At 37.9% G+C, this 25,247-nt stretch overlaps 2 protein-coding genes across 2 annotated transcripts in view; one reads left to right on the top strand and one right to left on the bottom strand.

The window, feature by feature from the left end:
- Window positions 1-13,190, top strand: part of RIF1 (replication timing regulatory factor 1) — a 35,736-nt gene extending 22,546 nt beyond the window's left edge. The window contains exons 22-35 of the mRNA XM_062578632.1: window positions 579-621; window positions 988-1,190; window positions 1,650-1,749; window positions 2,131-2,274; window positions 4,151-4,293; window positions 4,835-4,924; window positions 5,014-5,068; window positions 5,711-8,482; window positions 9,002-9,148; window positions 9,433-9,510; window positions 9,602-9,717; window positions 10,571-10,724; window positions 11,022-11,130; window positions 12,015-13,190. Coding sequence (XP_062434616.1) covers window positions 579-621; window positions 988-1,190; window positions 1,650-1,749; window positions 2,131-2,274; window positions 4,151-4,293; window positions 4,835-4,924; window positions 5,014-5,068; window positions 5,711-8,482; window positions 9,002-9,148; window positions 9,433-9,510; window positions 9,602-9,717; window positions 10,571-10,724; window positions 11,022-11,130; window positions 12,015-12,235 — 4,375 coding nt within the window. The 3' untranslated portion in view covers window positions 12,236-13,190. The remainder of the gene's footprint in view (window positions 1-578; window positions 622-987; window positions 1,191-1,649; window positions 1,750-2,130; window positions 2,275-4,150; window positions 4,294-4,834; window positions 4,925-5,013; window positions 5,069-5,710; window positions 8,483-9,001; window positions 9,149-9,432; window positions 9,511-9,601; window positions 9,718-10,570; window positions 10,725-11,021; window positions 11,131-12,014) is intronic.
- An 886-nt stretch (window positions 13,191-14,076) lies between these two features.
- Window positions 14,077-25,247, bottom strand: part of NEB (nebulin) — a 135,896-nt gene continuing 124,725 nt past the window's right edge. Inside the window, exons 149-163 of the mRNA XM_062578819.1 lie at window positions 24,707-24,799; window positions 23,338-23,430; window positions 22,471-22,563; window positions 21,796-21,888; window positions 21,140-21,232; window positions 20,670-20,762; window positions 19,912-20,004; window positions 19,516-19,608; window positions 19,148-19,240; window positions 18,047-18,154; window positions 17,521-17,704; window positions 17,130-17,222; window positions 16,101-16,250; window positions 15,639-15,748; window positions 14,077-14,956 (exon numbers count right to left, since the gene is read on the bottom strand). Coding sequence (XP_062434803.1) covers window positions 14,783-14,956; window positions 15,639-15,748; window positions 16,101-16,250; window positions 17,130-17,222; window positions 17,521-17,704; window positions 18,047-18,154; window positions 19,148-19,240; window positions 19,516-19,608; window positions 19,912-20,004; window positions 20,670-20,762; window positions 21,140-21,232; window positions 21,796-21,888; window positions 22,471-22,563; window positions 23,338-23,430; window positions 24,707-24,799 — 1,656 coding nt within the window. The 3' untranslated portion in view covers window positions 14,077-14,782. The remainder of the gene's footprint in view (window positions 14,957-15,638; window positions 15,749-16,100; window positions 16,251-17,129; window positions 17,223-17,520; window positions 17,705-18,046; window positions 18,155-19,147; window positions 19,241-19,515; window positions 19,609-19,911; window positions 20,005-20,669; window positions 20,763-21,139; window positions 21,233-21,795; window positions 21,889-22,470; window positions 22,564-23,337; window positions 23,431-24,706; window positions 24,800-25,247) is intronic.

Genomic DNA, 25,247 nt, shown 5'->3' with positions numbered 1-25,247 from the left:
TGTCTCAGAACTATTTGTTAAAAGGGAGATGTTCATGTTGGATGGATGTCTTTTAAGGGAGGAAATTTGCAAGCAAACACAAGTCTAGGAACCTGTCTTCAGACTGGAGGTCATTGGCCTAAAAGCAATTACAAAGCATTGATTTCTTGTGTTTTCCTGCATTGTGTATGTAGGGATATATTTGCATGAGATTAGTTTAGATACTGCTTCAGCTTTTTATGCAGGTGTTTGTGGGGCCTGGGAAACATGTTTGAAAAGAGAGAAGAGCAATACAAGGCAGGTAGAAGTTGCTTTGTCAGAAAACATTTTATTACAAAGTTGAATTAGTTATCATTTTTTTGCCATTAAATTGCTTAAGAAAATGTTTAAAGTATGTGGGTTATTTTTGGTGTTGAAGGGCAGGCTCACTTGAAAGGCTTTAAGTCAAGAAGTTTATAACTGTCCAGTGAAGAGAGCGTACCCACATTGTGTATTCATCAAATTGTGTATGGTGTGCAATGTTAGAGTGTGTGTTTAATTCTTATGTTTGGGTTAAATGAGACAGCAAAGTACTTTATAATTTCTGTTTGTTTTGACAGGCTTGCTGATGTACCTAGAGTGTACAGTAATCTTAACAACAAGGTAAGTTTATTAGAGAAGTAACTGGAGGGAGGGAAGGGAGAAGGGACTATGACATTCCAGAGGGTTTTTTTTGCCATTCATCTTGTTCTAAACAAAATAGTAGGAAAGGTAGAGATTTAATTTTTAAACTATTTATGTTTTACTGAAAAGATAGCTAATGTGAGAAGCCATTAGCTTAGATATTAAACACAGTTATATGTGATCTATTTAGGGTGAGACTTTCTGTGGCATAGTGTTCAGACTTGTTTACTCAAGCCACAATGTCCTATAGGATAACAACTCTGTTTTTAGGAAGCCTTTTTTAAGTAATAAATATGTGCAACATTTTAATGAAAGACTAAAAATAATGCTTCTTCCCTCCCTCAGCTTGAAAAATTACTGGCCGAGATTATCCTGTGTTTACAGTCTCACTGCACTGGTTCTTACGATAGTGAACTGTTAGAGCAGCTTTCTCCACTGCTGTGTGTCGTATTTCAGCATAAGAGCAAACAGATACGCAACCAGTGTGCCCACTTCTGGAATGCAACGTTTGCTAAGACTACATCATTAACCTATCCTGAAGAATTGAAGTAAGATATATTTTTGTATGTTGTGTGTGGCTTGGAGTGTGCAACAGTATATATAGTCAGTGCGGTTTTTGAGCAGATCCTCTTTCTTACCATAAGAACTGGCCTTAGGTATGTGTATGTGGGAGAAAAGTACTGGTAGTATGTTTAAATTTTGAAAGTATTTTCATCTTTGAAATTAACTGTGTGGTGACTTAAATACACCATTTTATTTTTGAATGCTTAGGATGTTGGAGAAGTATTAAAATAGGTCTAGAAATCTATGTGTAAGGTTACTTAACTGTAAAAGCCATGGATTGTCACACAAGAAAGAGAAATCTTAAGTTACGGATGAGTGAATTGGCATTGTTCTGTTTACCATATACATTTTGCCTGTTATGAGGGCTGGTGTGTCTGCTGGTCTTGTTGCATGCTTTCCCCCTGCTCCCCCCATTCAATAAGTCTAAATTTTGTGTTAAGCAGAGCTGTGTTAAGTCAAGCTAAACAGAAAATTCCACTCCTACTGCCTGGATTCGAAAGCATTGAGATAGTAGAAGAATACAGTGGCCCATTTTCTGATGCGGTAAATATTTTGTTGACTGCAACAGCTTCTTCATTGTGTATAACTGGGAGAATTGTTCAGAAGGTTTCCTAGGGCAAGATGGGTTTTATTGTTTCGTTTTTTGTTTGTTTGTTTTTTTTCCTTTCTTCCTCTGCCCATGATTGACTTGCACTTGCTTCATGTTTGAAGTGGGGAGACTAAGCTGACAGGAAGGAGACTGAGATGACTTAGTTTTTACATTTTTAAATTTTGGTTGCTACCAGCTTGTTCAGAATAATTTTTAAGTTGTCCTCTACATAATTTAGAGAAACAGGATGGATTCATCCCATAATGGGATGGATTTATGAAACTTGAATTCAGTTTCTTAATAGCAATGCATTCAGTGTATTTTTATTTAAATAGATGGAAAATTCACAGTGGGATGCAAAGATAAGTGGAATGGAAGTAAAGTCAGGTCGAAAACGAGATTCTTTGTTGGCCCAGACAAGTGAAGCAAAAAGTGAAGTAAAAGACAAGACTAATAATGTTCAAGTAACATCTGCAAAGGTAAGGTGTTTATGAATAAATGTAACAAATCAGATCCATTTTTCTGCAGTACAATATTTAATACTGTTGTGAATTTTTAAGTTGAATTTATTGAATTGTGTAATACATGATTTCAGTTATATTGTTTAATATATGGAATCAAGTATTTCAGTCTCTTCTTTCAAATTTAAGCTGTATAGCATGTTCACATAAATTCTGTTCAAATTCTGTAATAGCTTTAAACACTACTGAGGCTGAAGGAGGGATTATGGAAGGCTGCTTAATGAACAGGAAGAGTGGCAATCAGGCATACAATTCATGCTTGTGGCTGCAGATTATGACAAACTCTAGTGCTGGGGTGGTTCTTCAGTTTTGGTAAACCTATGCCATATGCCCAGAGTTTAATTTTTGAGTAACACTGTCAATCTGTGTAACTCCGGTGCTAGAGAATGAAGGGCAGAGTATTTCTTCTGTTATCCATAAGATAACAAAAGATGTAAGATGGAATCTGCCAAGCACAAAATTGTTCTTTCCTTGGGTCTGGAATGCAAGGGTTTTTTGTTTGGGTTTTTTTGTTGTTGTTTAGGGTTTTTTTGGGGGGGAGGGGTTACTCCGTGTGGTGAAATGATTCTTTGTTCTGTTTGTTATACCTCTTTTGTTTTGGGTGTCCTTAAACCTTACGCTGAAAAATGAGGTGGTTAGCTGGCTTGAGTTCTGACATGGTCTTAGAGGCATAGCTGCTGTCATTTCTTTTGGGGGAGAAGTACCTCCTCCAACAAGCATGCACTTGGTTCCTTGCTGTTGACAGTTTGTACTTCTGTTTAAGCAATCAAAGTCATCAAGTCCTGAGCAGATACTAGAAGGATCATCCTTTCCATATTCCCCTGAAGATATATGATGCTCTAAAGAGAAGTCAGTTGTGATTGGCCTTGTGACCGTCAACATGAGTTTACCTTGAAGTGCCCTTGGCTGTCTTGGCAATACTTCTCCTTCCTCTGTGTTGGGTTTTTTTGAAAGTCAGTACATCACCATTGAGCTAATACTGAGCATTTTCCTCCTGGAGGTTAAGCAGGCATGTTACTTTCTCAGTGAGGTCCTGGTGTCACTGCTCACTGCAATTCACCTTTGCATGATGCTGATGCAGAGGAGACAATTTCTTCAAGCAACCTTGCAGCCATACACTGCATCATTGTGGTGTAACTGATCCTTCTGCTTGCCTGTGTATTCAGCAACAAAATACCTTCTGGCAGATAGATAAAGCAGCAGTGATCATGGTCCTTAAACAATCAGAGCTCCTGCATTCCCTCCTAAATCTGGAAACAGATAAATCTGCCCAACAACAGGAAACTTGAGAGATCTGTTGAGGAATATTAGCATTTTTCTGTCCTCCAGGTGTGCTGGAGACAAGAAATAAAGGATGGTGATACTTCAGCTGTTCCACTGGGGTGATGCAGTGGTATTTGTTCTTGTCATCCTTTGGTGATGGCAATTTTGTGTTTTTTCTTTTTTAAATGGGATCCCTCTTACCATGTACTTAAGGAATCATTGATTAATTAAACAACACTAAATATGAGTCATCCTGAGTATCAAAGTGATCTCACCTGTTAAGGGCTTTAAATTTTAAGAAACTAAAGGAAGTGCAGAAGCTTATATTTTATGTTTAGATAAGAGCACAGAGGAGAGGTTGCAGAACCTCTCTCATAGGTGGTGGTGTTGGGGAAAAAATAGTCATGCAGTAAATTGGCACCTGCAGAGGGATTTCTGCTGACTAATGCTGAAAGAACCACAGTTATTGGAGAAATGTTGCATTTAGGATGGATGTACCTGAACTGTGGAAGCACCTTTACCTGCATCTGAATCTATCTCCTTTCTAATCTAGCCTTTTTACATTCCACAGCTGAAACTAGAATTTTCATCTTTGAAGACTAAAAATGAGATAGTTTTGGAAGAAGAGAAATCTGCTGATTTTGTTTTTATTCCTCCAGAAACAAAAGCAAGAATATTGACAGAACATCAGAAAGAAGTGCTTAGGTCAAAGAGGTCTGTAATTCGTTCAATTAAACTTACTGTGAAATGCCCTTTTATTATGAGTATATCAAATGGATATAATTTTAATTCCTGTATCTCAAACTGTAAGTAATAATGTCTCACTCTTCCATACAAGCTTAAAGCTAACAAAGTTCCCTACTTCACTGTACCAAAACCAAGTAAACCCCGATCTACATTTCTTTCTTTGATTACCTCCAGTATGTGATTTTGGCTTTAGTTTGATAATTCAGGCTCTTTTGCATTTTCATTTCATTAATCTTGTTTGCAATATTAAATAGAAACTGTCACTTTTCTGAAATTATTGAAATAAAAGGATTTTTCTCTACCTGGTCTGAAGGAAAGAATCTAAATTTGAAGAGAAGTCCTAGATTTGTTGGCAGCACATCAGAGATCAGAATATTTCTGAAGGCTCCCTTGTAATTAAACAAGTTCTAGAGTTACCCCCTTTTATGTGAGCAAATAATTCTGCAATATCTTTTGTACTAAGTTGGCTAAAACAAAAATTACAAACTTTTTTCTTTTTTCCTCCCAGAACTGATATTCCTGCAATGTACAACAATTTGGATACTTCACAAGACACTACCTTATTTTCTCAGTATACTCAGAGCCAGGAAGAGTCTTTGTAAGTAAAGATGGCCAGTGTATACATTGAAAGTGTCCCCCCCCCCCCTTTTTTTGCAATGCTTCTAACTTAATTAACTTTTATTTTAGGGAAAAGTTGTCTTTAATAAAAAATACAAAGGAAGATACTGAAAAGAAACCTCAGGTAATTTCTTATTATCTAATGGTGATTAAGATACCAGAATCGTGACTGTACTAGTGATATTTTCTTCATATCGGCAGTTCTGATAACAGGTAGTAGAACTCCTTGATTACTGGGTAGGATAAATGTGTTTTTTAAACTGGATTGATAGGTCTTCAAGCAAAAACCTCCAAATGTAGTGGCTCACGAGAATCTTTTTTCCTTCTTCTTGAGTAACCTGTAAGACACTTTTGTGCGAGTTCAGCAATAAGCAGTATTGCCCTGCAGTTTTGAGAATATTTTGTTTCTCTTCCTTTATTTTTTCATGTCTGAATAATGTTGATATAAACAACATGTGTAGACAATGCACTGATAGCTGACTTCTTCAACTGTAGTGCCAAAAAAGTGGATAAAGATACATCAACTTTTTCGTATACTAACACTAATAAAATGTTTTTGCAATTCTTCATGTTTGGGGTTTAAATGGATTTAAAAAACAAATCTGTGTTCTGCCTTCTGTAACAACTAGAGGACAGATCCTAGGATAATTTGGAGGAAGGGTGGCTTGAAAATCCTCGGGTTTTTTGTTACCATTCTACTAGGAATGATTTTTATATTGTATGCATAGCAAAATTACAGTACTCTGCTGTTCTTGCTTTTGGGTAGGAAGAAAAAGCAAAAAGTGAAGACTACATTAACAAACGAGATGAAATCATGGAGGACTGCAAATCGGATAATCCTCTTGAGAATGCTGTCTGTGTGGAAAATAAATCCCTCACTCAGAGAGAGGAGCGCTCACTTTTTGAAGTTAAGCTAGAGTCAAAAAAGAATACAGTTGACATGACTCTGAAGGAGCCATCACTTGGAGAGGAATTAGAAAAAAGTAATATAGAAACAGCTTTAAAGGAGCCCTTAGTAGGAAGCGAAAATACTTCAAACATCAGTAGTAGTTCAAGTGACGTGATTTCTGGAACACCACAGCCTGCAAGCCGACGGCAATCTTTCATTACATTAGAAAAATTTGATAGTTCAGAGAACAGACCCTTTAGTGTGTCAGTGTTAAACAGTTTATCGGAAGTATCTGAAAATGCTTCTATGCCAGATAAACAAGAAAATACAAATATACCCAAGACTGGTGCTAAAGTAGAAAAATCAGGTGATGAGAATAAAAATTCTTCAAAACCTGAATCTGAAGAAATAGTTACTGCAATACGAAGGCTAACTCGCAGGCAGAGTAAAATTGAGCAACAAGGAAATAAGCAGCCCAAATTGGTAACTAGGCCAGACAAAGAGAAAAGTACACAAGAGTCTCTTGTTTCCAGCAATATGGAAAGTATTTCTGAAACAGTGGAAGAGACAGAACGTGTTCTGTTGGCTCAGTCTCAAGCTCTCCGTTCTACAGAGGCAGAAATTAAGAGAGTTGAAGATACAATAGCTGAAATAGAAAAGAACAGGGCACTAGATACAGACTCTAAAGAAAATAAACCCCCCGAGACCACTGTGTCATCTGACCATGTAACAAGTGATGATAATCAGGTTCCGCATCCTGTGTCTCCTAATCCGAAAACACTCAGACGTTCTTCAAGACGACGGTCAGAACCTACAGAAAATACAACAGGTAGTCAAGATAAGGAAAACAGCAACCAAAAGAAAGAGAAGCGTAAAGAAGATGAAAAATCTGCACAAAAGAAGGTGCCACAGATTAAAGATGATGCAGCCCAAAAGCAGAAAGCAGTTTCTGGGAAAACTACAGAAAACGATAATAAAACAGAAAACAATCTACCTGAGAGAACTGCTGCAGAAGACTTTGGTTCGCAGGAGTCTCATGCTTCAAGGGGTCTTGATGAGGTAGGGAACAAAAGTGCTAGGAGGCCAGAAGATAGCTTAAAGGCTGATACAGAAGGTCAAGACTGTAGTTCAGATACAGTAGGTCAGAAGAAAGTAAATGAACGCCCACGGTATCACACAAGAAGAGCTTCACAAGGATTGCTCTCCAGCATAGAAAACTCGGAGTCTGATAGCTCTGAGACCAAGGAAGAAAACACAAGGAAGAAAAAATCTGTAAAAATGAAAAATAAAAATGATTCTCTTGAGGTTAAATTAAAAGAACAGCTACCAGAAAGCGATAGCCATGAGGTATCATCTCAAGAAACGGAAACTAAGAATCTATTGGAAATAAATAAAGGTGAACTAAGCTGCGAAGTCAGCGCAGATACTGTACTGGCATCTGAACCTTGCGAACTGAAAAACCAAGTAATTCATACAGACGTTAGTGAAGCCGTGGGACCTGCCAACTCAGAGGCTTCACCTGGTGCGCAGAACCCAGATGTGGAACAAAACAAAACCAATCTGACTGAATCTTCCATCAACCCATGCCTATCTGAGCAAATTTTGAAAGCAGAAGAGGAAGGTAAATCTGTTGAGAAGCGAAAAAACATAGAAGATGCTAGCTCAAGTGTTCTGTCTGAATCTGCAGCAGGAGCAAATGCTTCAGGTAATGTTCTTTCCTCTTCACAAATACTTGAGTGTCGGCACAAGAGAAGCAAAAGGATGAGAAGACTAAGGAGCTGTGATTGCTGTGGTGGAAAGACAAAGCAGCAGTTGAAGTCATTCACCGAAACAAAAAATGAGAATAATCATGAACTGAATGAGCTCCAAACAACCCCATCCCAGGCAGCAGCAAATACATCAGAGATGTCTGATTCTAATTTTGAAGAGAGTTTGTCCATAGCACCATGTGCTATGAGCACCCCACTGCCTCTTTCCAAGGAATCTGGTGCCCTTCTCTCAGAGAGAGAATCCAAAGACAGTTTGCAGAGAAATCCTGTTGTAGTGGAGGAAGATCTAGAGAACGCAGCATGCACCGTAGGTGAAACAAGTGACTCTGTGGTGGAAGCAAAAGAGCCTGTTGATCAGAATGACAGAACTGAACAGCATCTACCTGAGTGTGCCTCACTGCAGGAGCCTGGCGACAGCTGTCTGCCTGCAGAGAACTACAGTGAACAACCAGCAGCTACAGAAAAGGAAGAAACAAGTCAAAATGGACAACTGGAGGAGATACCTGAGGTGCTGACTGTTGTTAGCCAACCTGAGCAAAGAGAGGTGAATGAGCTAGAAGTTAATCAGGATGATAAAGATGAAATTAATCTAGGAGAAACTTACAATTTTCAAGATAGGGAGATGAAAGAAGAATTGATGGAAACTGAAATTCTAGTGCCTGAAAATGTAGCCTTAGATAAAGAAGGTACAGAAGAAAATAACAGTGCAAACTCGCCTCAAAAGCCAAAAGATCACGATTCTTTAGTTTTAGTTAATGAAAGCCCTAATGGTATGCAGACACGCTGTATGTGGTCTCCTTCAGCTTCTCCATCCACTAGTATTTTGAAGAGAGGTGTAAAAAGAAATCAAGATGATGATTCCTTGTCACCTGCTAATAAGGTATTGTAATGTAACTGTGCAGTAAATGCAATGTAAATGTGCAGTAACTGGCGTATGTGATCTGTTTGCAGTGTCATGTGTGCCTGTCTGTTTTCTTTCATTGTAAATGATCTCATGCTAAAGATGAAGACCTGCAGATTTTTTCTACTGTATGAGCACTGACAGACTCATATTACTGACAGGGTGGGGGAGAAATCAGACTTTTTTTTGACAAAAAGCACCAGTCTGACCAGCCTTCCTGGATCAGGTGGAAACAAAAGCTACTGCAAAAGCACAGCACAGTTACGATCTTACCACTGCATTGGAGATGCTTTTTACAAAGTGTATTTAATGTTTCCTTTAGCAGTAACAAGGCCATAGTTTCTATCCTTGGATGAAACATAATCAGTGGCATTCAAGAACTTTGACTGTATCCATTTCAAACTGAGTTTTTTTCTCTTTGGATTCATTTCACCAGAAGATGATGATTTGAGTTCATACTATAGCTTAACCATAAAAATTACTTCTCTCTAAAAACAGATTCGTCGAGTCTCTTTTGCAAATCCAATTTATCAAGAAGGACTGGCAGACGACATAGATAGGAGAAGTCCTGTCATTAGATCTCACTCTTCAAATAGCTCACCATCTTCACGAAGTCTTAAAATCTTATCTAATGTTCAGGCTAAGGTAAACTATATTTTAAATGTATTCTGTAGGTTGTAACTGCTTGGTTTCTCATTTATAATAGCTATGATGCTGTATGCACTGCAGTGTCTGTTCGTAATAACTTGCAAGCAACTAAAAGAGCAGAGACTAGAGAATAAGAAACACAGTTGTAATCTGGTTCGTTCTGTTGAGTGCAATGCTAGTTTTCTGAAAACAAAAATATTTTGAGATTAGGGTAGCTAGAATCTTAAAATTGATTGAATTCCTACGATCCTGAGAGATTTTTTTCCTCTTTTTCTATCCAGCATATTACCACTCCAACCAAAGGATTTCTGTCCCCAGGATCTCGTAACCCTAAATTTAAGAGCTCAAAGAAGTGTTTAGTAAGAAGTGCTTTGGTTCATGTATGTCTTCTATTTTTCTTGTATTCAGTTGTGTGATAGTTGATTTAATAATTTTTCTGTATTATTCAAGATCACTGAAATGGCCAAAGAATCACTGCCTTGCCCAACAGAATGTGTGTATCCTGCTTTAGTTGGCTGTAAAGCACCAGTTGATATAATTTTACCTCAGATTACATCAAATATATGGTAAGTATTTTAATAGAAATTAAATTCTCTTATTGAAGCTACAAAAGCATTTTTTTTTCTGATTCCACAAGTAATCACATATTGTAACGTCTTTAAAGTCAGGGGAGAGGGCAGGGAAGCACTTAACCCTTGTGAAATTACTAGATAACTTCTTTTTGTGAAGCTGTGAAAAGCTTGCTGCTAGGAACACAGGGAGCTGCTCCCAGCAGACAGGAGGGAGCAGACTGATCTTAATGACCTGTGGCGATAGCAGTTGGAGATTTCTGTGTATTTCTGCTGATTGCTAAAGGTACCATCTTGCCAGTTGCTGTTGGGAGCACTGCAGAAGAAGTGGGATGCTCAGAAAACAGCTATTTCGAATTTACCAGAGGTTATACAAGGGTTGTGCTTAGTTCACGCCCCACTAAGCGTGAACACGTATCTGATCTTTTGTAAACTTGAAACACATCTTTTTTTTTCCCCTCGAGTATCCCACTTTTTCACAGTACTCCCAACAAGCTCAGTTAGCTGGTTTCTGATAGAGAAGTTAGAATTCTGATAATACGTGTTGAGACAAATTTCATAGGCTTACAGTGGGAGCTGCTGACTTTTTAATGTATTCAACTTTTTCTTGTCAATGATACTTGAGTTTTAGAATATCATTCTTTGGATGTAGATTGAATTGCAAAAAGGTATAAACTGCAAATAGAAGAATGTCATTTCCATTGTGTGTTTCCTTCATTTACATGTATGTTAACAGGCATTCATGTAAGATTTCTTCCTGTCTCCTCCTCCCAGGGAGAAAGAAGGGACATGGATTTTAGCACAATAAACAGGATAACTTTTATTTTTGCTTTGTTTTCCCCTGCTGCAGTGCACGAGGTTTGGGGCAGCTCATTCGAGCAAAGAATATTAAGACAGTGGGTGATCTGAGTACTTTAACGGCATCGGAAATCAAAACTCTTCCTATCCGTTCTCCTAAAGTTTCCAATGTTAAAAAAGCTCTCAAAGGATATCACGAGCAACAGGTAAAGTTCAGTGTTAGTACTCGAAAAGACAATGTGGCAGCCTAGTGAACTGCTCTATCTGTCATGAGGAATAATGTTTTTTTCTACTAGAAAAAGCTTTTTAAACAATAATCTCCATCTATGAAAGTAATACTGACATTCAAAGTACAGATCACTTAATTACAACATTATTAACAGGACATAATCACTGCATGAGTTTAAAATGTGTCCCACCATGCAATTTCAGTGTGGTTTGGGGAGATTTCCCCTCTCCCCCCTAAAAATGTCTCTGTTGCTCTCTCCCAAATAAATCTTCAGGTAAGATCTCGAGGATTTGAGGAAATAGCAGCCCTTGAGGACACAGAAAAGCCAGTAAACAACATAGAGGATAAGTCTTTTTCTGTAGATGAAGAAAAACTTGCAACAGGTAACTGTTATACTTCAAGATTTGGATGTTTCTCTTGTTTTGTTGCTTTCACTTTGTTCCAATAGGAACATTTTTTTCTTAAACTGGGTTAACACCTAATGTTAACAAACTAGGTGTTTAATTCTGTTAATCACTTACTGAAGCCATACAGCTTTTAAAAACTTGCTCTCTGTTCTGAGGGGGGAGTGCTCCCTTGGTAAATAAGGCTTTGTAAGCATGCTAAGAACATACTAGGCAGGGCTCTGAGTACTTAATTTTCTGAATGAGAATCAGCTGTGTGTCCTGAGCTGCTTAATACTATAACTGCTGGCTTTGGGCACGCACAGAAACAAAACGGGATGTCTTGAGTAGGTTAAGATGAAGTTATGCCCTCTTCAGGGGGAGGGGGCACTTCAGGTGTTTCCCCCAGGATACCCATTTGGGATTTGGGTGCCTAGATTTTATCTGAATTCTAGTGTTCATTTTTTGGAGTTTAACCTGAAAATTTAAAGAGAGATCTGAATTTGTTCTTCCTACAAGATATTTTGAAGTGTTGGTTAACTGGAGAACCAAGAATGCAGAATTAACTTCTCTTGAGCTGTCCAGTTTAAAAGTTGGACTTCCTGGGATGTGTGTTACTGGCAGCATCTGAATGGGATCCATTATGTCGTTTTTGTCAGTGATCGTGATTATATGCTATACCTAAGTATAACGAGGGTCACTTGTATGAAAAAGAGAAACCTTTAGTTGAGAGGTGCCTTTGTCAGAAGCTCCCTCATACTGCGTGCAGACAGCTTGGATACATTGTTTTGTATGGAAGAAACTTGTAATCTTCCAGCTTAATTCTGCTCCCCTTTAAACCAAAATAGACCTGTTTATGCTGTCCTACTTGCTTTCCTTTTTAGATCTGATTGAGCCAGTTGTGTTGAATGCAATCGGCCAACCGGCAGCAGATCTCCTGAGCCAGATTGACGCGCTTGCTGCTCAGCTAACCTCTGAAGATCTGCACAGCTATTCAGGAAGCCAGCTTTTCGAGATGCAGGAAAAGCTTGTTGGCATGACAAACTGTATCATGAAAAACCTGCAGTCTCGTTGGAAATCACCACCCCATGAAAGTTCCGAGTAGTTGTTTATAATTTCGAAGCAAGGAGGACTTTGTTACAATGATTTTTCTGAAAACCTGCTTTTCATATTTGTGAATTATTCCATAAACTGTGCATTTGTACTATAGAAGACTTTTTTTTTTAACTGTATGAGCAAAACATCATGTGTGTTTTTTTTTTTTTTTTGTTTTGTGGGATTGCTTATTCCATATTAGAGGTATTTGTATCGTATTGCTATGCATATTTCTTTCAGGTAGTGAAAGAAAACTTGATAAAGTGTGCAATAGCAAAGACTGTGAAACCAAACCAACAGAGTAGTTAAATTATTTTTTTTCTTTTCAAATCCTAAGTGTTCTTACTGCTGCAAACTCTTACTCAGTCTCAGCTCCACTGATGTGCTCTCCATTCTGTTTCCATTTTAAGTGGCTGAAACTTTGACAGATGATGCATCCCTTTTAGGCTGTATTTTATATTGAGCTGAGCTACATTTAATTCCTTACAGTGGCAGCTGTCCAGGAACCTGGTATTTGACGGCTGGATGGCACCTATTTTTATATGCAGTTTTTGTAAGAGTCACACTAAAACTGGTAATAGAGTAGACCCTTGCAGGCACAAGATATTGCAAAACCTCTCAGGCTCTTTCCCATGTTGTAACAGTTTTGTTTGCAGCAGTGTTCTCCTTTTGTGGAGAAGACTTTTTCCTATGGGGAAAACGAATGGATGTGATATGAGTTCTTTGTATAATATGTACAGAACCACAATTGCAAATGTTGGTTAATAATTTATGATATTGAATTTCAATTGCATGGAATGCATTGCTGCTTCTTGGTCACCTTCAGAGAGTTCTTGGGTTTTATTTGGGAAAACTGATTTGTATATATTGTACTGTAGCTATCAAAATGGACACTTACTGAAAGGAATTGCTGCAGGTGTTTTTAGAACTTACACATGCAAATAAAAGAGCAACTAGTTCCCTAACTTGTTAATGTCAGTATTTCTTTTTTTTTTTTCTTTTTTTTTTCTTTTTCCTCCATCTAAGCTTAAGATTTCAGCTGCCTCTTACCAAGTGCTGCCTGGAGAATCCGTTCAACCCTCTGAATATCGTGCTGGAGTTGCAAGGGTGGAAGGGACCTTGGACAGTCACCAGTGCATCCTTAAAGTAGGAGTAGGTCCTCAAGAAAAGGTAGTGTAGTATCTTGTCAGCAAAACTAAATCTTCTCTGTTCTGCTCTTGCATCTCTCAAACAACAGGACAAAGGCTTTTTGTAGCAAGAATGTAAACTGTCCCAGGGTGTTTTTTAGGCTACTCTGCTTTCCTGAAAGCATTTTTTGGTTCCAAACCCTGCCTCCTTAGGGGCTCATTCATCTGCTCTATTCAGTGCCCTGCACAAATAAGGATGTGCCTAACGCATCTGGGAAGGGTGTACAACATCTTTGTTTAACTAATATCCTCCAGGGCTGGAAATCCCGCTGAGTGACGTTGCCAGTGTGAATCGCTCTTCAGAGCATGACACTGCCCTGTTCGGGCTGGTCTAGACATGTATGGTCCAACCCACTGCGACTCCTTCAAAGTTAATGTTGCAACAACTTCTACTAGTAACTTGCTTTTTCTTCTTCAGTGTACTCTGGACACAGCGTGGAAATAAGAAAGCAATTTCTGTCTTACTCTTGATACTGGCCAGTACCAAAATGCTTCAGTAGGTGATGCAAATAACCACTGTGTCTTCACATACAAATAATTTGACAAGTTTATTCACAGCTCCTCAGTTTGACTGTTGCTCTTGCATCCTCTATAAATTCTTGTGGCTTTTTCCCTTTTTCAATTCAAAGCTTTCTGGACAAAGTCAGTAGGAATACATTCAACATACTGCAGAAACATTAGCTTTATTTACTCACTAATTTACAAGAAATAACAGCTTTTGACCCCAGAACACTTGGATGAAAAACACATGCATGAGTGCTTAGCAGGCAGAGAGGCTTTTGCTGTGGTATTTTTTTCCCCAGATAAATACTGTTTGGTTTGAGATACTAAGCTTAAGTATTGCTTACATGGAAAAGAAATACATACATTCAAACATTTTAGAGTAGTCCAGAGAACTACTATTTCTCTTCATGGGAAAAAACCAATAAAGTAATATTAAGTAATCTTAAATACCTGACTAGTTCTGTGCTAATCAACTGGATTGCACTTCTAGCTTGGTAAACAAAAGGGTGGTTATCAGTACAGAAACATTTTGTATGCAAGTCCAGGCTATGTAAAAATACAGTTCTCTTATGAGTGATGACTGGTAGTGTTTTTACAGGCAGTTTTCAGAAGCGTTTTGGAAAGATAATTTAAGAGTGTTTTGCTCTGCAGTTACTGTAGTACGGCAGTAGGGTGTTTTTGTTGTTGTTTTCTCTCTCTCCACCCTCCCCCACGCCTCCCGAGAGGATGGCTCATAAAGCGTTACCGACATGGAAAATGGTACGGCTCGCTGAGAAGGGCCCCCCCCCCCCGCCCCAGCTCACGTTGTGAGAGGTGCCTGCGTGTTTATGCCACGCCGATAGGCTTTATGGAAAGATGGGGTTGCTTTAGACAGCTTCTACGTAGTTGGCCGGCAGCATGCCAGTCTTGCCGGTCCTCTGGACGGTCCCGTACATCCAGCCTTCATCGATTGCTTGAACGTTTACGATTGTGTCGCCATCTTTGAAGGAAACTTCATCGGCATCGGCCGCCATGTAGTCGTACATGGCCCGGTACGTCTTCTGTTAGTTTTAAGAACAGAGGAGGGGGGAAAGAAGAGGCACATTGATACCAATGCTGTTAGCAGGCACTGACAGCCGTAATTGCTGGTCAGAATCAAAAATGTAAGTGGATGGTAGGGGGCAAGTTGTGCTTTGACTTAAAGAAAGAGCTGCCACTACAACCAGCAGTACTCTTAAACAGCCTGATTTCCTATCACAAAATTTCTTTTTAATATGGACTCAAACATCAGCTCCTGAAATGGTTGTAGATATTTTTTTTTTTTTCCTTTTTTTTTTCCTTTTTTCCCCCCTCCCTCTGAAACGGCTCTGTTTGTTAGGTTCATTTTCAGGTAGAAGCAGTCACCTTGCTTCTAAGATGGGCAGCCAGCCCAGCGCCTCAGCTTAGAGCCTCTGCGTTTAGTGACACTGAAGCTGAACAAAATGTTTTTTAGAGTTTATTTGCGCAACATCAGTTCTAGTTAACCCCAGCCATAACTTAGAGGTTACGCATCCCCAGCACCTCTTGCATGGTGAGTGATGTTGCACCATTGTCTTTTATAGCTTGGTCTCAGGATAAGGAAGAAGACTGGGTTGGGGGTTGGTTGGTTGGTTTGTGTTTTAAGTCTTTGAGTGGAGGCTGGAGTCTATCCCACTTCATGGTGTTACGTTTTCAGATGTGCTATAACTGATCAGTGTTACTTACACCAGCAGTAGATGGGTGAGAAGGAACCGAGGATACAGTTGTCTGCTGGGTGGCAACTGAAGATGATCTTTGTTGTGGCAGCTCTATAGTTTTAACGTGTTTGTAGCCCACTACAAAAGGAAAGTAGTAGTTTGTCATTTAAACAGTATGCTTACTGCTTTTATTTATTGTGGAATTGTTAGAGTTTGAGATGGTCTGAATAAAGATACCAGGATAGGAAGTTGCATCAAATCTGCTCTATTCTATTTTATGTTGGTTGGTTATATCCATAGCTCAAGACTTTATAGTTGCACCTTTGTACTTTTTTTCATGGTTAAAGCCAGGCCTGTGAGCCATTGTGGAGTATAATGACAAGTGCTGGCCTGCAAGATGGGTAGAAGGGTCAGGGGGAGTTGGCTGGTTGAATTTGGTTTTTGTCCTTTGCATCGTATGTGAGTAAACTGCAATTTTGTCTCCTCATACCTGTTGTAGTTGTGGTAAAGAAGCCCCCATTGCTGTAGTAGGACAAGTGTTGATCCACACCATCTGAGGGCTCAGATTTCTCATCCCCACCGCTGAGGCTTAGGGCACTGGCAGAGCGGGAATGCTCCCTGCTACGGCGCTGGGCTTGGACTGCAAGGAGAATGGATGGAGTTACTTTGCACGAAGTTGCGCACACAAAGATATGAATACAAGCATAGTCATATACAAATACGTGCATATATTACACAAAAAAGACCCAAAGCTTTCTATCATCAGTGTACTGTTACCAAATTCATAGAAGTCTATTTTTTTGGTTACTCAACAGTTTTCCACTCTTATTAAAAGCAGTCTAGAGATGTCATGCCCAATTTCTAGTCAAAAAAGAAAGTTGTGATGCCCTTATTTTTAATACTCAGATTTTTCCCCCTTTTCCAACCTTCTTATCTTTTGTGCATACCATTTCCAGACTTTTTATTAGAATTATTCCTCACTTCTCTTCTTCAGATAATACAGATCTGAGACAAGTCTAATACAGGTGCATCCTGAATGACAGAAAACCCTTTCTCAAACAATTAGCAGGAAGGGAGTAAAAAGAAAATACCAAGGAACAGCATTTTAGGACTTAGTTAAAAAGAAAGCACATGTTTAATATTACAGGCAAGCAACTGTATCATGATATAATCTGTGGACCATAGAACCAATCCAGTGTATCCCTGTGTTAAGATGTAATTTGTATATGATACTAAGTTGAATTAATTTTATGGTTTTTGAGAAATAGCTATATTAAACATGCTTGTGTGGAGGACCGACACACAATTTCTCCTCAAATTTCCATTAATTTTTCGCAAGAGCTCGGTCCCTGTGCAACTTCTGAAATCTTGTCTGTGTGTAATACAGTATCTGAAGTCAGCACAGAGGACTACACTTGTGTTCTTGGCTAGGTGGAGCACCAAGACATCAGTTTTACAGATTGCATTTATTTAAGTATGACACCTCTTTTCCATAAATGATACAGACTGAGAAACAAACCAGAGATCATGTGTAAGCTTCTGGACTGAATGTTGTCTTCTGCTGGGTCGTAGTCAAAGACTGACCCAGGATTAGTGCGCCATACACGAAGATCTGTAAAAGAAAGAATGCTTTTCTGAGGAGAAGCATGGAGCACAAGCAGTTTCTAGAGAGCCTGGGCAGCGTATGTGTCTGGGCAGGAGGGGAGAGCCAGCTTGCAGGTGGTTTATGGCTGCTATGGGACACGCAGGCAACGGTTAATTTGATAACAACTTCATCTCAGTTAACAATAGGTTTGAACTGATATGGCTAAGCTTGAAAATCTTTTAAGACAATGTATCAAGGTCAGCTTGTTTTTTGTATAAGGGAAAGACTCCAATCCCTATAGAACCTATAATAGCCTTCTGCTTACCTGTGAGATTCTCTTGATCCTGGTCCACACGCCTTCGCTCCATTTGTACTACTCGTCTTTGAATGCCCCTATAGCTGATGTCACTGAAGTCCTGCATGTTCTTTTTCACGCGTTCTGTAATGGGGTCAGTAACTACAGGCGTGAAACTACCTTTGCTTTTCTCAAAATCTTCATGGTACTTCACCTGCAAATTAAAATATCTGTTCCACCTGTAGCTTAGAAAAACAATGTTTTTATTCCTGGTTACCGCAAGTGAATTTCTAGTAGAGACATGAACTGCAGTTCTGAACTTCTGCTTTCTCCGATCCTAAGAACAATGAGACAGACAGTGCCTAATCTCAAACGTGCCTTTCCTGGGAAGTCTCTTTTGCTTTTCTCATTTGAAAAATTGGGTATCCAAACTTACTTACTTGCTACATGTACACTGTCTCTGAGCTGGAATCCCTGGTATGTCCCAGGACTAAGATTACATTTTTATTCAATCACTTTTCAAGTTAAAAATACAAATGTAAGTAAGTGTTCTTACTGTAGATATGTGTTTCTGGGTCTCTCTTACACGCCGCATTTCAGGTGTATCCAGTACGTAGGCAGCTTTGCCTTGTACTTGTTTTCGGAAACTATCAGAATAAAGAACCTGCCAGATGAAAAAAAAAAAAAAAAAAAAGTGAGCACAGAGCAGAAAGGTGCTTCCCCGTCATGAGAAATGAGCTGTGTGAAGCGACCCCACATGGCAAGAAGTGTATGTGTACGGGGGGAAATACAGCACCTGTATTAATGAATATTGTTAGAATAAAGCAAAACTTCTTCTCATAATTATGAAACATGGACTGCATAGGACTTGATTCCAAACCTTCCTTTTTCTTAACTAAAAGATCTTTAACCCTTTCAGCCTTGGAATAACAGGAAGAAGTAATGCAGTAATATACAGTTTGGGGTAAAATTTTCAGACATTTGACATGCAGTTCATGGACTTCAGTGAAGTTATCCGTGGGAACGTGGGAAATAGAAAATTTATCATTGAACTAGTAACGATTTTTTCTGGGTTTGCAGGGTTTCTTTTTTCAGTAACATCTGCAGCATGCTCCTGTAAACACCTGTTTGCAAATGTAGCCTGTATTTATCAAAGGAGCCATGAAATATGTACATGAACATTGACAGGAAGAGACATGACAGAACTTTATGTCTGGAGTAACAAGTTACCAAAGACTTAGTGCCAAAGATGACCTTTTGCAGGTTTGGCATTTTTTTATACAAATTGCAGGATATACACTGTCTAAAACAACATATACTATTACTGAAGAATGCACATTTTATAACTCATATAGTCCACTAAACACAGAAGATTTGAAGGCTACCTATGTTGTTTGAAATTCATTTGTTGCTATTAAAAAAGAAAAACCGACAGCAGTCACCCACAAATAAGTCAATTGCAATAGGAAGTAAAAAGGCAAATATTAAAGGGGTTTATTTTCATATACTTTTAATACTTAAAAACTAGGTGGCTAGGGACTAATGTTAATATCTGCACTGTTATTTCAATTTGAAATAAGTGAAAGAATCCACATTTTTGAGATGAAAGATGTTATTTGTTAATGCACTCTTATTTATCAACTCAACAGAAAAATACCGAGCTAATGTTTTCTTGATTGCGCCTAGCTCTCTCCATCTCTGGAGTGATTGGTGTTGGAGTTCCTTTTGCCAGATGTTCTTTGTACAAAACCTGGAGTGTATAAAAAAGAAGTCCACAAATCAAAGACTGGAATTACTGAGAGCTCACGCTGTAAATGGTGTTATTGTTTAAGCGTACTCATCACTGCAAGGGATAGAAAAGATCTTGGGAAATAAAGCAGTTAAAAAGTTACTTGCTAGAGCAAACGGTAAAAATCAAAAGGAAAAATAGGCAAAAATAAGGTAAGTTGATAAAGTAAGGCTAAGTTAGACTTTTTTCCAATTTTTTTTTTAAGTATTAAATGGTTATCTTTCCTCTTTCAGTACCGAGCTAATGTGTTCTTGATTGCGTTTGACTCTCTCCATCTCTGGAGTGACCGGGGTGGGGGTTGCCTTCCCTAAACCTTCTTTGTATACAACCTACAGATCACAAAGTTATCCAAAGTCACAAATGTATAAATTAAATACTTTACTGTTACTGGTTTTAGCATAAACATCATTCTTTAGAAAAGAAAAAAAAAAGAGGTCATAGGAAAAATGGTATTAAAAAGTTAATTACCAACCAAAAAAGATGCTTCTAAGTACTATGATTTTAAATGATGAATTTCTACATTTGAGGGAAAAAAAATAAAAGGGGTTAGGTAAAACCAGACAAGTTATTCAAAAAAAAAAAAAAAAAAAAAAAAACTCGCATCATATCTCATTTTACTTCTTCCACAATACCGAGCTAATGTGTTCTTGATTGCGTTTGACTCTCTCCATCTCTGGAGTGATAGGGGTGGGGGTTGCTCGCCCCAAGTTTTCTTTGTACAACACCTGTGGGATACAAAAGATGTATCCAGCTTCTTAAAAAAAAAAAATCAAAAGAATTTGAATACAAATTATTTCTTGTTTATCAAGTTTCAAAAAAGTCATGAGGGATTATGGTATACAGCACTGCACAAAAGGCAAATGGCTAATGGTGTAAGGAAGGGTGAGAGGAAATAAACTGTAAAAGAAAAGCTTGTTAAAAGGATTTTTTTTTCAATTAACAAAGAAGGGCTATATCCAGCTACGGGTACCATGGCCAGAAGCAGGTTCGGTTCACAGCAGTGCTGAGCCACAAGGGCCTCTGGGCTGAGATGGTTGGTTTGCTTTGTTGTTTGAGGGCTTGGAGGGTTTTTTCCTCTGAAAAGCCAATGAAAACTTAGATACTAACCACGCAGGTATTAACCTGAATTTCTTCACTTGCAGAGCAAGGGAAGCTTGGCTGTCACCAGCTGGATAGAGCCCTGCAGTTGCAGGAACCAAGCTCTGGAAGAGGCTTAACTCTCCAGAGCAGAACGTTAACACCAAAACTAGGTTTATTTTAGAAGAGGAGAGATTAATTTGCAAGAACAGATGTATCTATTTTAAAAATCAATGTTCAGTAATTTGTTAGAATGTTACCTTATTAAAACATAGGATTAAAAGTAGGCAGAAAACAATTATTTTTAAGGTACCGAGCTAATGATTTCTTGATTGCGTTTGACTCTCTCCATCTCTGGAGTGATAGGAGTTGGGGTCACTTTCCCCACATTTTCTTTGTACAAAACCTAAAGGATACAAGGGAGTATCCAAATATCATTAAAAAGGCAACAACACAAAAAAAGGGAAAAAAAAAAAACAATAAACAACCAACCAACCACACACACACAAGAAAAGTTTTGAAAATGGACCAATACATGAAAGCAAAATAATAGTGAGAAAGAGTTAAAAAAATTGCAAAGAAAAACGTCTACTGAAGGAAAAAGGTCAAATATAATAAAATAGTGTTAAAATACAAGATATTACAATTTATTTGTAAGCACAAAAAGGTAGGGAGTTTACACTAAGTGGTGATTTCATTCTATAGTTAGAAAGCATAGATTATTAAAACTGCAGTTATGTTAAACACTTCAGCTTTTGAGACCTAATGCTCTGTTAAATATACCGAGCTAATGATTTCTTGATTGCGTTTGACTCTTTCCATCTCAGGAGTGACAGGTGTTGGGGTTGCTTTCCCTATGTTTTCTTTGTACAACACCTATGAGACATAAGAAAGGAGCCAGAGAAAGCAATAAATTAAAAGCCATCTGTAGACAAATTTGAAGCCTTAGGTATTTTTTTCTTGTACTTAATTTCACAGGGCCTAGGTATTGTATATGTTTTTAAAAGAAGGTATTTAGCAATATTTTACTAGAGGTGTAAGGTTTAGCTTTCTTTTTTAACTACAGGATCACTGTTTTAATAGTGTAAGTAAGTACTACATACACGAAACCACAAAAAATTATATACAGGATTTAAGGATGTTATGAATATATAAACTATAATTAAAAGAAAGGTCAGCACTGCAAAGAAAATGAAGGGAGTTTGTTAAAAGTTCTTAAGATTAGAATAGGGCATTAAAATAAGTTTCTAAAAAAACCCATTAAAATGCAAAAAGTTAAAGTAATCACTGTAAAACATGGGTAAGAAGAAATCACATATTTAAGCTGCTTTAGACCTACAGTGGGCATTATTTTGGAAGTGTTAAAACATTCATTTATAAAAACTGTTAAAATATTCATCTACAGAGTTAAAGGGAACTTTTTTCCCTTGGGAAAGTACCGAGCTACAGATTTCTTGATTGCGTTTGACCCTCTCAATCTCTGGAGTGATTGGAGTGGGGGTCCCAGTCCCCACGCTCTCTTTGTACAACACCTGCGTAGTAACAAGGAAGCATCAAAAAGAAAAAAAAAAAAAAATCAGAATTCAGTAATAATTACATCCAACATGAAATCTTCTGGGTCTTAAAATACTGCATCTCCTGCAGCTCAACGTGCTCTGCAGTGCACTAAAAGCTACCCTGCAAAGCAATGCAGACTGGGATCACACCGACTCGCTTCTGACGGCAAACGGGTCTACAGTATTGTCGGGACAGTGCAAATACGAGTCGAATATATTTTCATGCTGCCGGGGAGACTACTATGGAAGCCTGCTGGAAAGTCAGACCCACCCTCTTCTATAAGAGCATTAGGACAGAAAATGGTAGGATTAAAAAAAAAAGGGGGGGAGGTTGAAACAGGGAGCAAAATGGTTAAAGATATTTAGGATTATACAAATAATCATAAAGAAGAGGTAGGTAGGTAACCTTGGAAAATACAGTACAGTGAAGGAAAAAGGATGTTTTTATAAGTTGATTACAAGGAAGTAAGGACTGCAACAGTTTATTTTTTTTAATAAAGGTTAAAAAGTTCAATTTAAGTGGCGTTAAATGGGATTTTGTTTTCCTTCACAAAATACCGAGCTAATGTGTTCTTGATTGCGTTTGACTCTCTCAACCTCAGGAGTGACAGGTATTGGGGTTCCTGTCCCCAGATCCTCTTTGTACAACACCTGTGGGGTAATATGGCTATATTAGGAAAAAGAACAAGCAAACAAAAGTGACACTCAGCTTGCTGAGAAAGCACAGAATGCTCTTGGTGCTCTGAACTAAACAAAAAAAATCAAAGTTAAAAACACTGGTATGCTGCAATAACTTTGGCAAAATCTAGAATGCCTTCTCTACTTCACTAAGTGCTTCTCCAGACCTATATAAAACACTAGCTTTGTGCATGAGTGTGTACTTAAAGACTTCCTACAGGAAGGAGGCATCAAATACAAAACAAAAGGAAGAAGCAAATAGGCTTCATTTCACCATGCCATAAACACCACAGCAGGCTACACCAGCATGTATTAGAGCACGGTTATACTGAAGTCATACCACAGTCATACCTTGGTATCAGGCCATTTATAGTTTAGTTTTCATATGCACTAAAACTGGGGGGGGGGGGAACACCAAACAAAAACCACAAAACAAAACCAAGGATTGATGTGATTAACAAAAGGAAAAACTGGATATTATTTAAGAACAAAAAAATTAAAAGTAAATCAGAATCAAAAGAAAGTCTGAATCCAAAAGTTATTATAAAGGTAATTAATATAATCAAAACAGTGGAGCAAGAATGATGTAAGTAACAATTATGGAGGAAAAATGTCAAAACAAAGGGAATGGGGTCATCTTTTCTGTGTGAGTTGATTATAGGGAAACACAAGAGTAATTTTTTGGTGTTAAAGTATTTTAAAATAGATCAAAAGGAAATTTCCATTTTTTTCAAGTAAAAAAAATACCGAGCTAAAGATTTCTTGATTGCGTTTGACTCTTTCAATCTCAGGAGTGATAGGTGTTGGGGTCCCTGTCCCCAGATCCTCCTTGTATAATACCTGTGGGGTAATATGGCTATATTAAAAAAAAAAAAAAAAGATAAAGGAACAAGGAAACAGCAATAACAGTTGGTTTGCTGAGAAAACAAACCGAACGTAAGAGAATTTTTTTGTTTTTCAGAGTTGCCCTGAACAAAACCAGCAAGGTTGGAGGGAATCCTTAATCTATGAAGAGCATGTTAAACACTATTGCACTGCAATGCTTTCTAACAGAATACTAGAATACCTTCTCTATTTAGTTTAGTGCTCCTCAGGAAATACATTAAAAACTGTTTACTTCTAAGATTAAAGTGTTACATAAAATATAATGAAGTATATGACTGCATTTTCACCAACAGTGAAACCTGGGGTCGCCTTTTTCTTGACTGTGCTTGAGTCACCCGCGGAACAGGTCCTAGTGCTCCTTCCTGTAAGCTTTTCTATATACACACTTATCGACAGAGTCAGCCGGTCCCCGAGAGAAGGGCTGCTTATTGCTCCGAGGCCATGATTAAAGAATCCCACCTGCTCATTACGGGAAGGACGTGCAGATGAGCTCACACTAAAGGCGCTATGTATGAAAACGGTACCTGATAAATTATTACTGCTCTTACACCTCCCGCAGAAGTTTCCTTTCGCTGAGGAATACAGTACTGTTGCTCATTTGTTACCCTGCAAGCCTGTGCTTCCACTGAATCCAGAACAGGTCACCCAAGCTAGGGATTTTGGCCACTGTCTTTGAGCAACAATATAAAGACTTCCTAAAGGAAAGAGGTAGCAAATACATAACAAAAGGACCAAAACAACTAGGCTCTGTTTTGTTCATCTATTCCGTAAGGTTACACTAGAATATATTAGAGCACGGTTATACTGAAGTCATACCACAGATTGGTATCAGGCCATTTATAGTTTAGTCTTCATACACACTAAAACTACGAGGGAAACAAAAAAAACACAAAACTAAGGATTGATATGATTAACAAAAGGAAATATCCTGGCTATTAAGTGGATATTATTTAAGAACAAAAAAAAAAAAAAAAAAAAAAAGGGAAGAAGTAATTCAGAGTCAAAAGAAAGGCTGAATCCAAAAGTTATTATAAAGGTAATTAATATAATCAAAACAGTGGAGCAAGAATGATGTAAGTAACAATTATGGAGGAAAATTGTCAAAACAAGGGGAATGGGGTCATCTTTTCTGTGTGAGTTGATTATAGGGAAGCACAAGAGTAATTTTTTGGTGTTAAATTATTTTAAATAGATCAAAAGGAAATTTCCATTTTTTCAAGTAAAAAAATACCGAGCTAAAGATTTCTTGATTGCGTTTGACTCTTTCAATCTCAGGAGTGATAGGTGTTGGGGTCCCTGTCCCCAGATCCTCCTTGTACAACACCTATGTAGTCACACGGGAGTGTAAAAAAAATTAGGACAATTTCATTTTATAGAGGCAACCCATATATAATTATTATGCCCACTATATCCACTAGAAAGCAGGAAAAACTAAGAAATACAAAACAGTCAATAGCGGTGATAAATTCAGGGGAAGCCTTCTGCGATCTTGAAATACCATATCCCAGTTCTAAGGTATGCTTCAACAGAATAATAAAGCACTACAGGAGTGAAATAAAACAAATTAAAAATGTAAAATGTAAAATAAGCTTCATAAAAACAAAAGTAATTTTAGAAAAATGAAGAGATATGAAGTGTTAAGGGTTATGAATATAAAAAAGCTTAAAAAATAAGTACATAAAATATACCTAAAAATCACTAAAAATTCTAATAATGGAAAGGGAATGCTTGTATGTTTATACGTTAATTACAAAGCACAAAACATCTACAAA

The sequence above is a fragment of the Rhea pennata genome, chromosome 6 (genome assembly GCF_028389875.1).
Source record: "Rhea pennata isolate bPtePen1 chromosome 6, bPtePen1.pri, whole genome shotgun sequence".
Classification (NCBI taxonomy): domain Eukaryota; kingdom Metazoa; phylum Chordata; class Aves; order Rheiformes; family Rheidae; genus Rhea; species Rhea pennata.
The sequence above is the reverse complement of the archived record's forward strand: the minus strand, read 5'-3'. Positions and strand labels throughout refer to the sequence as shown.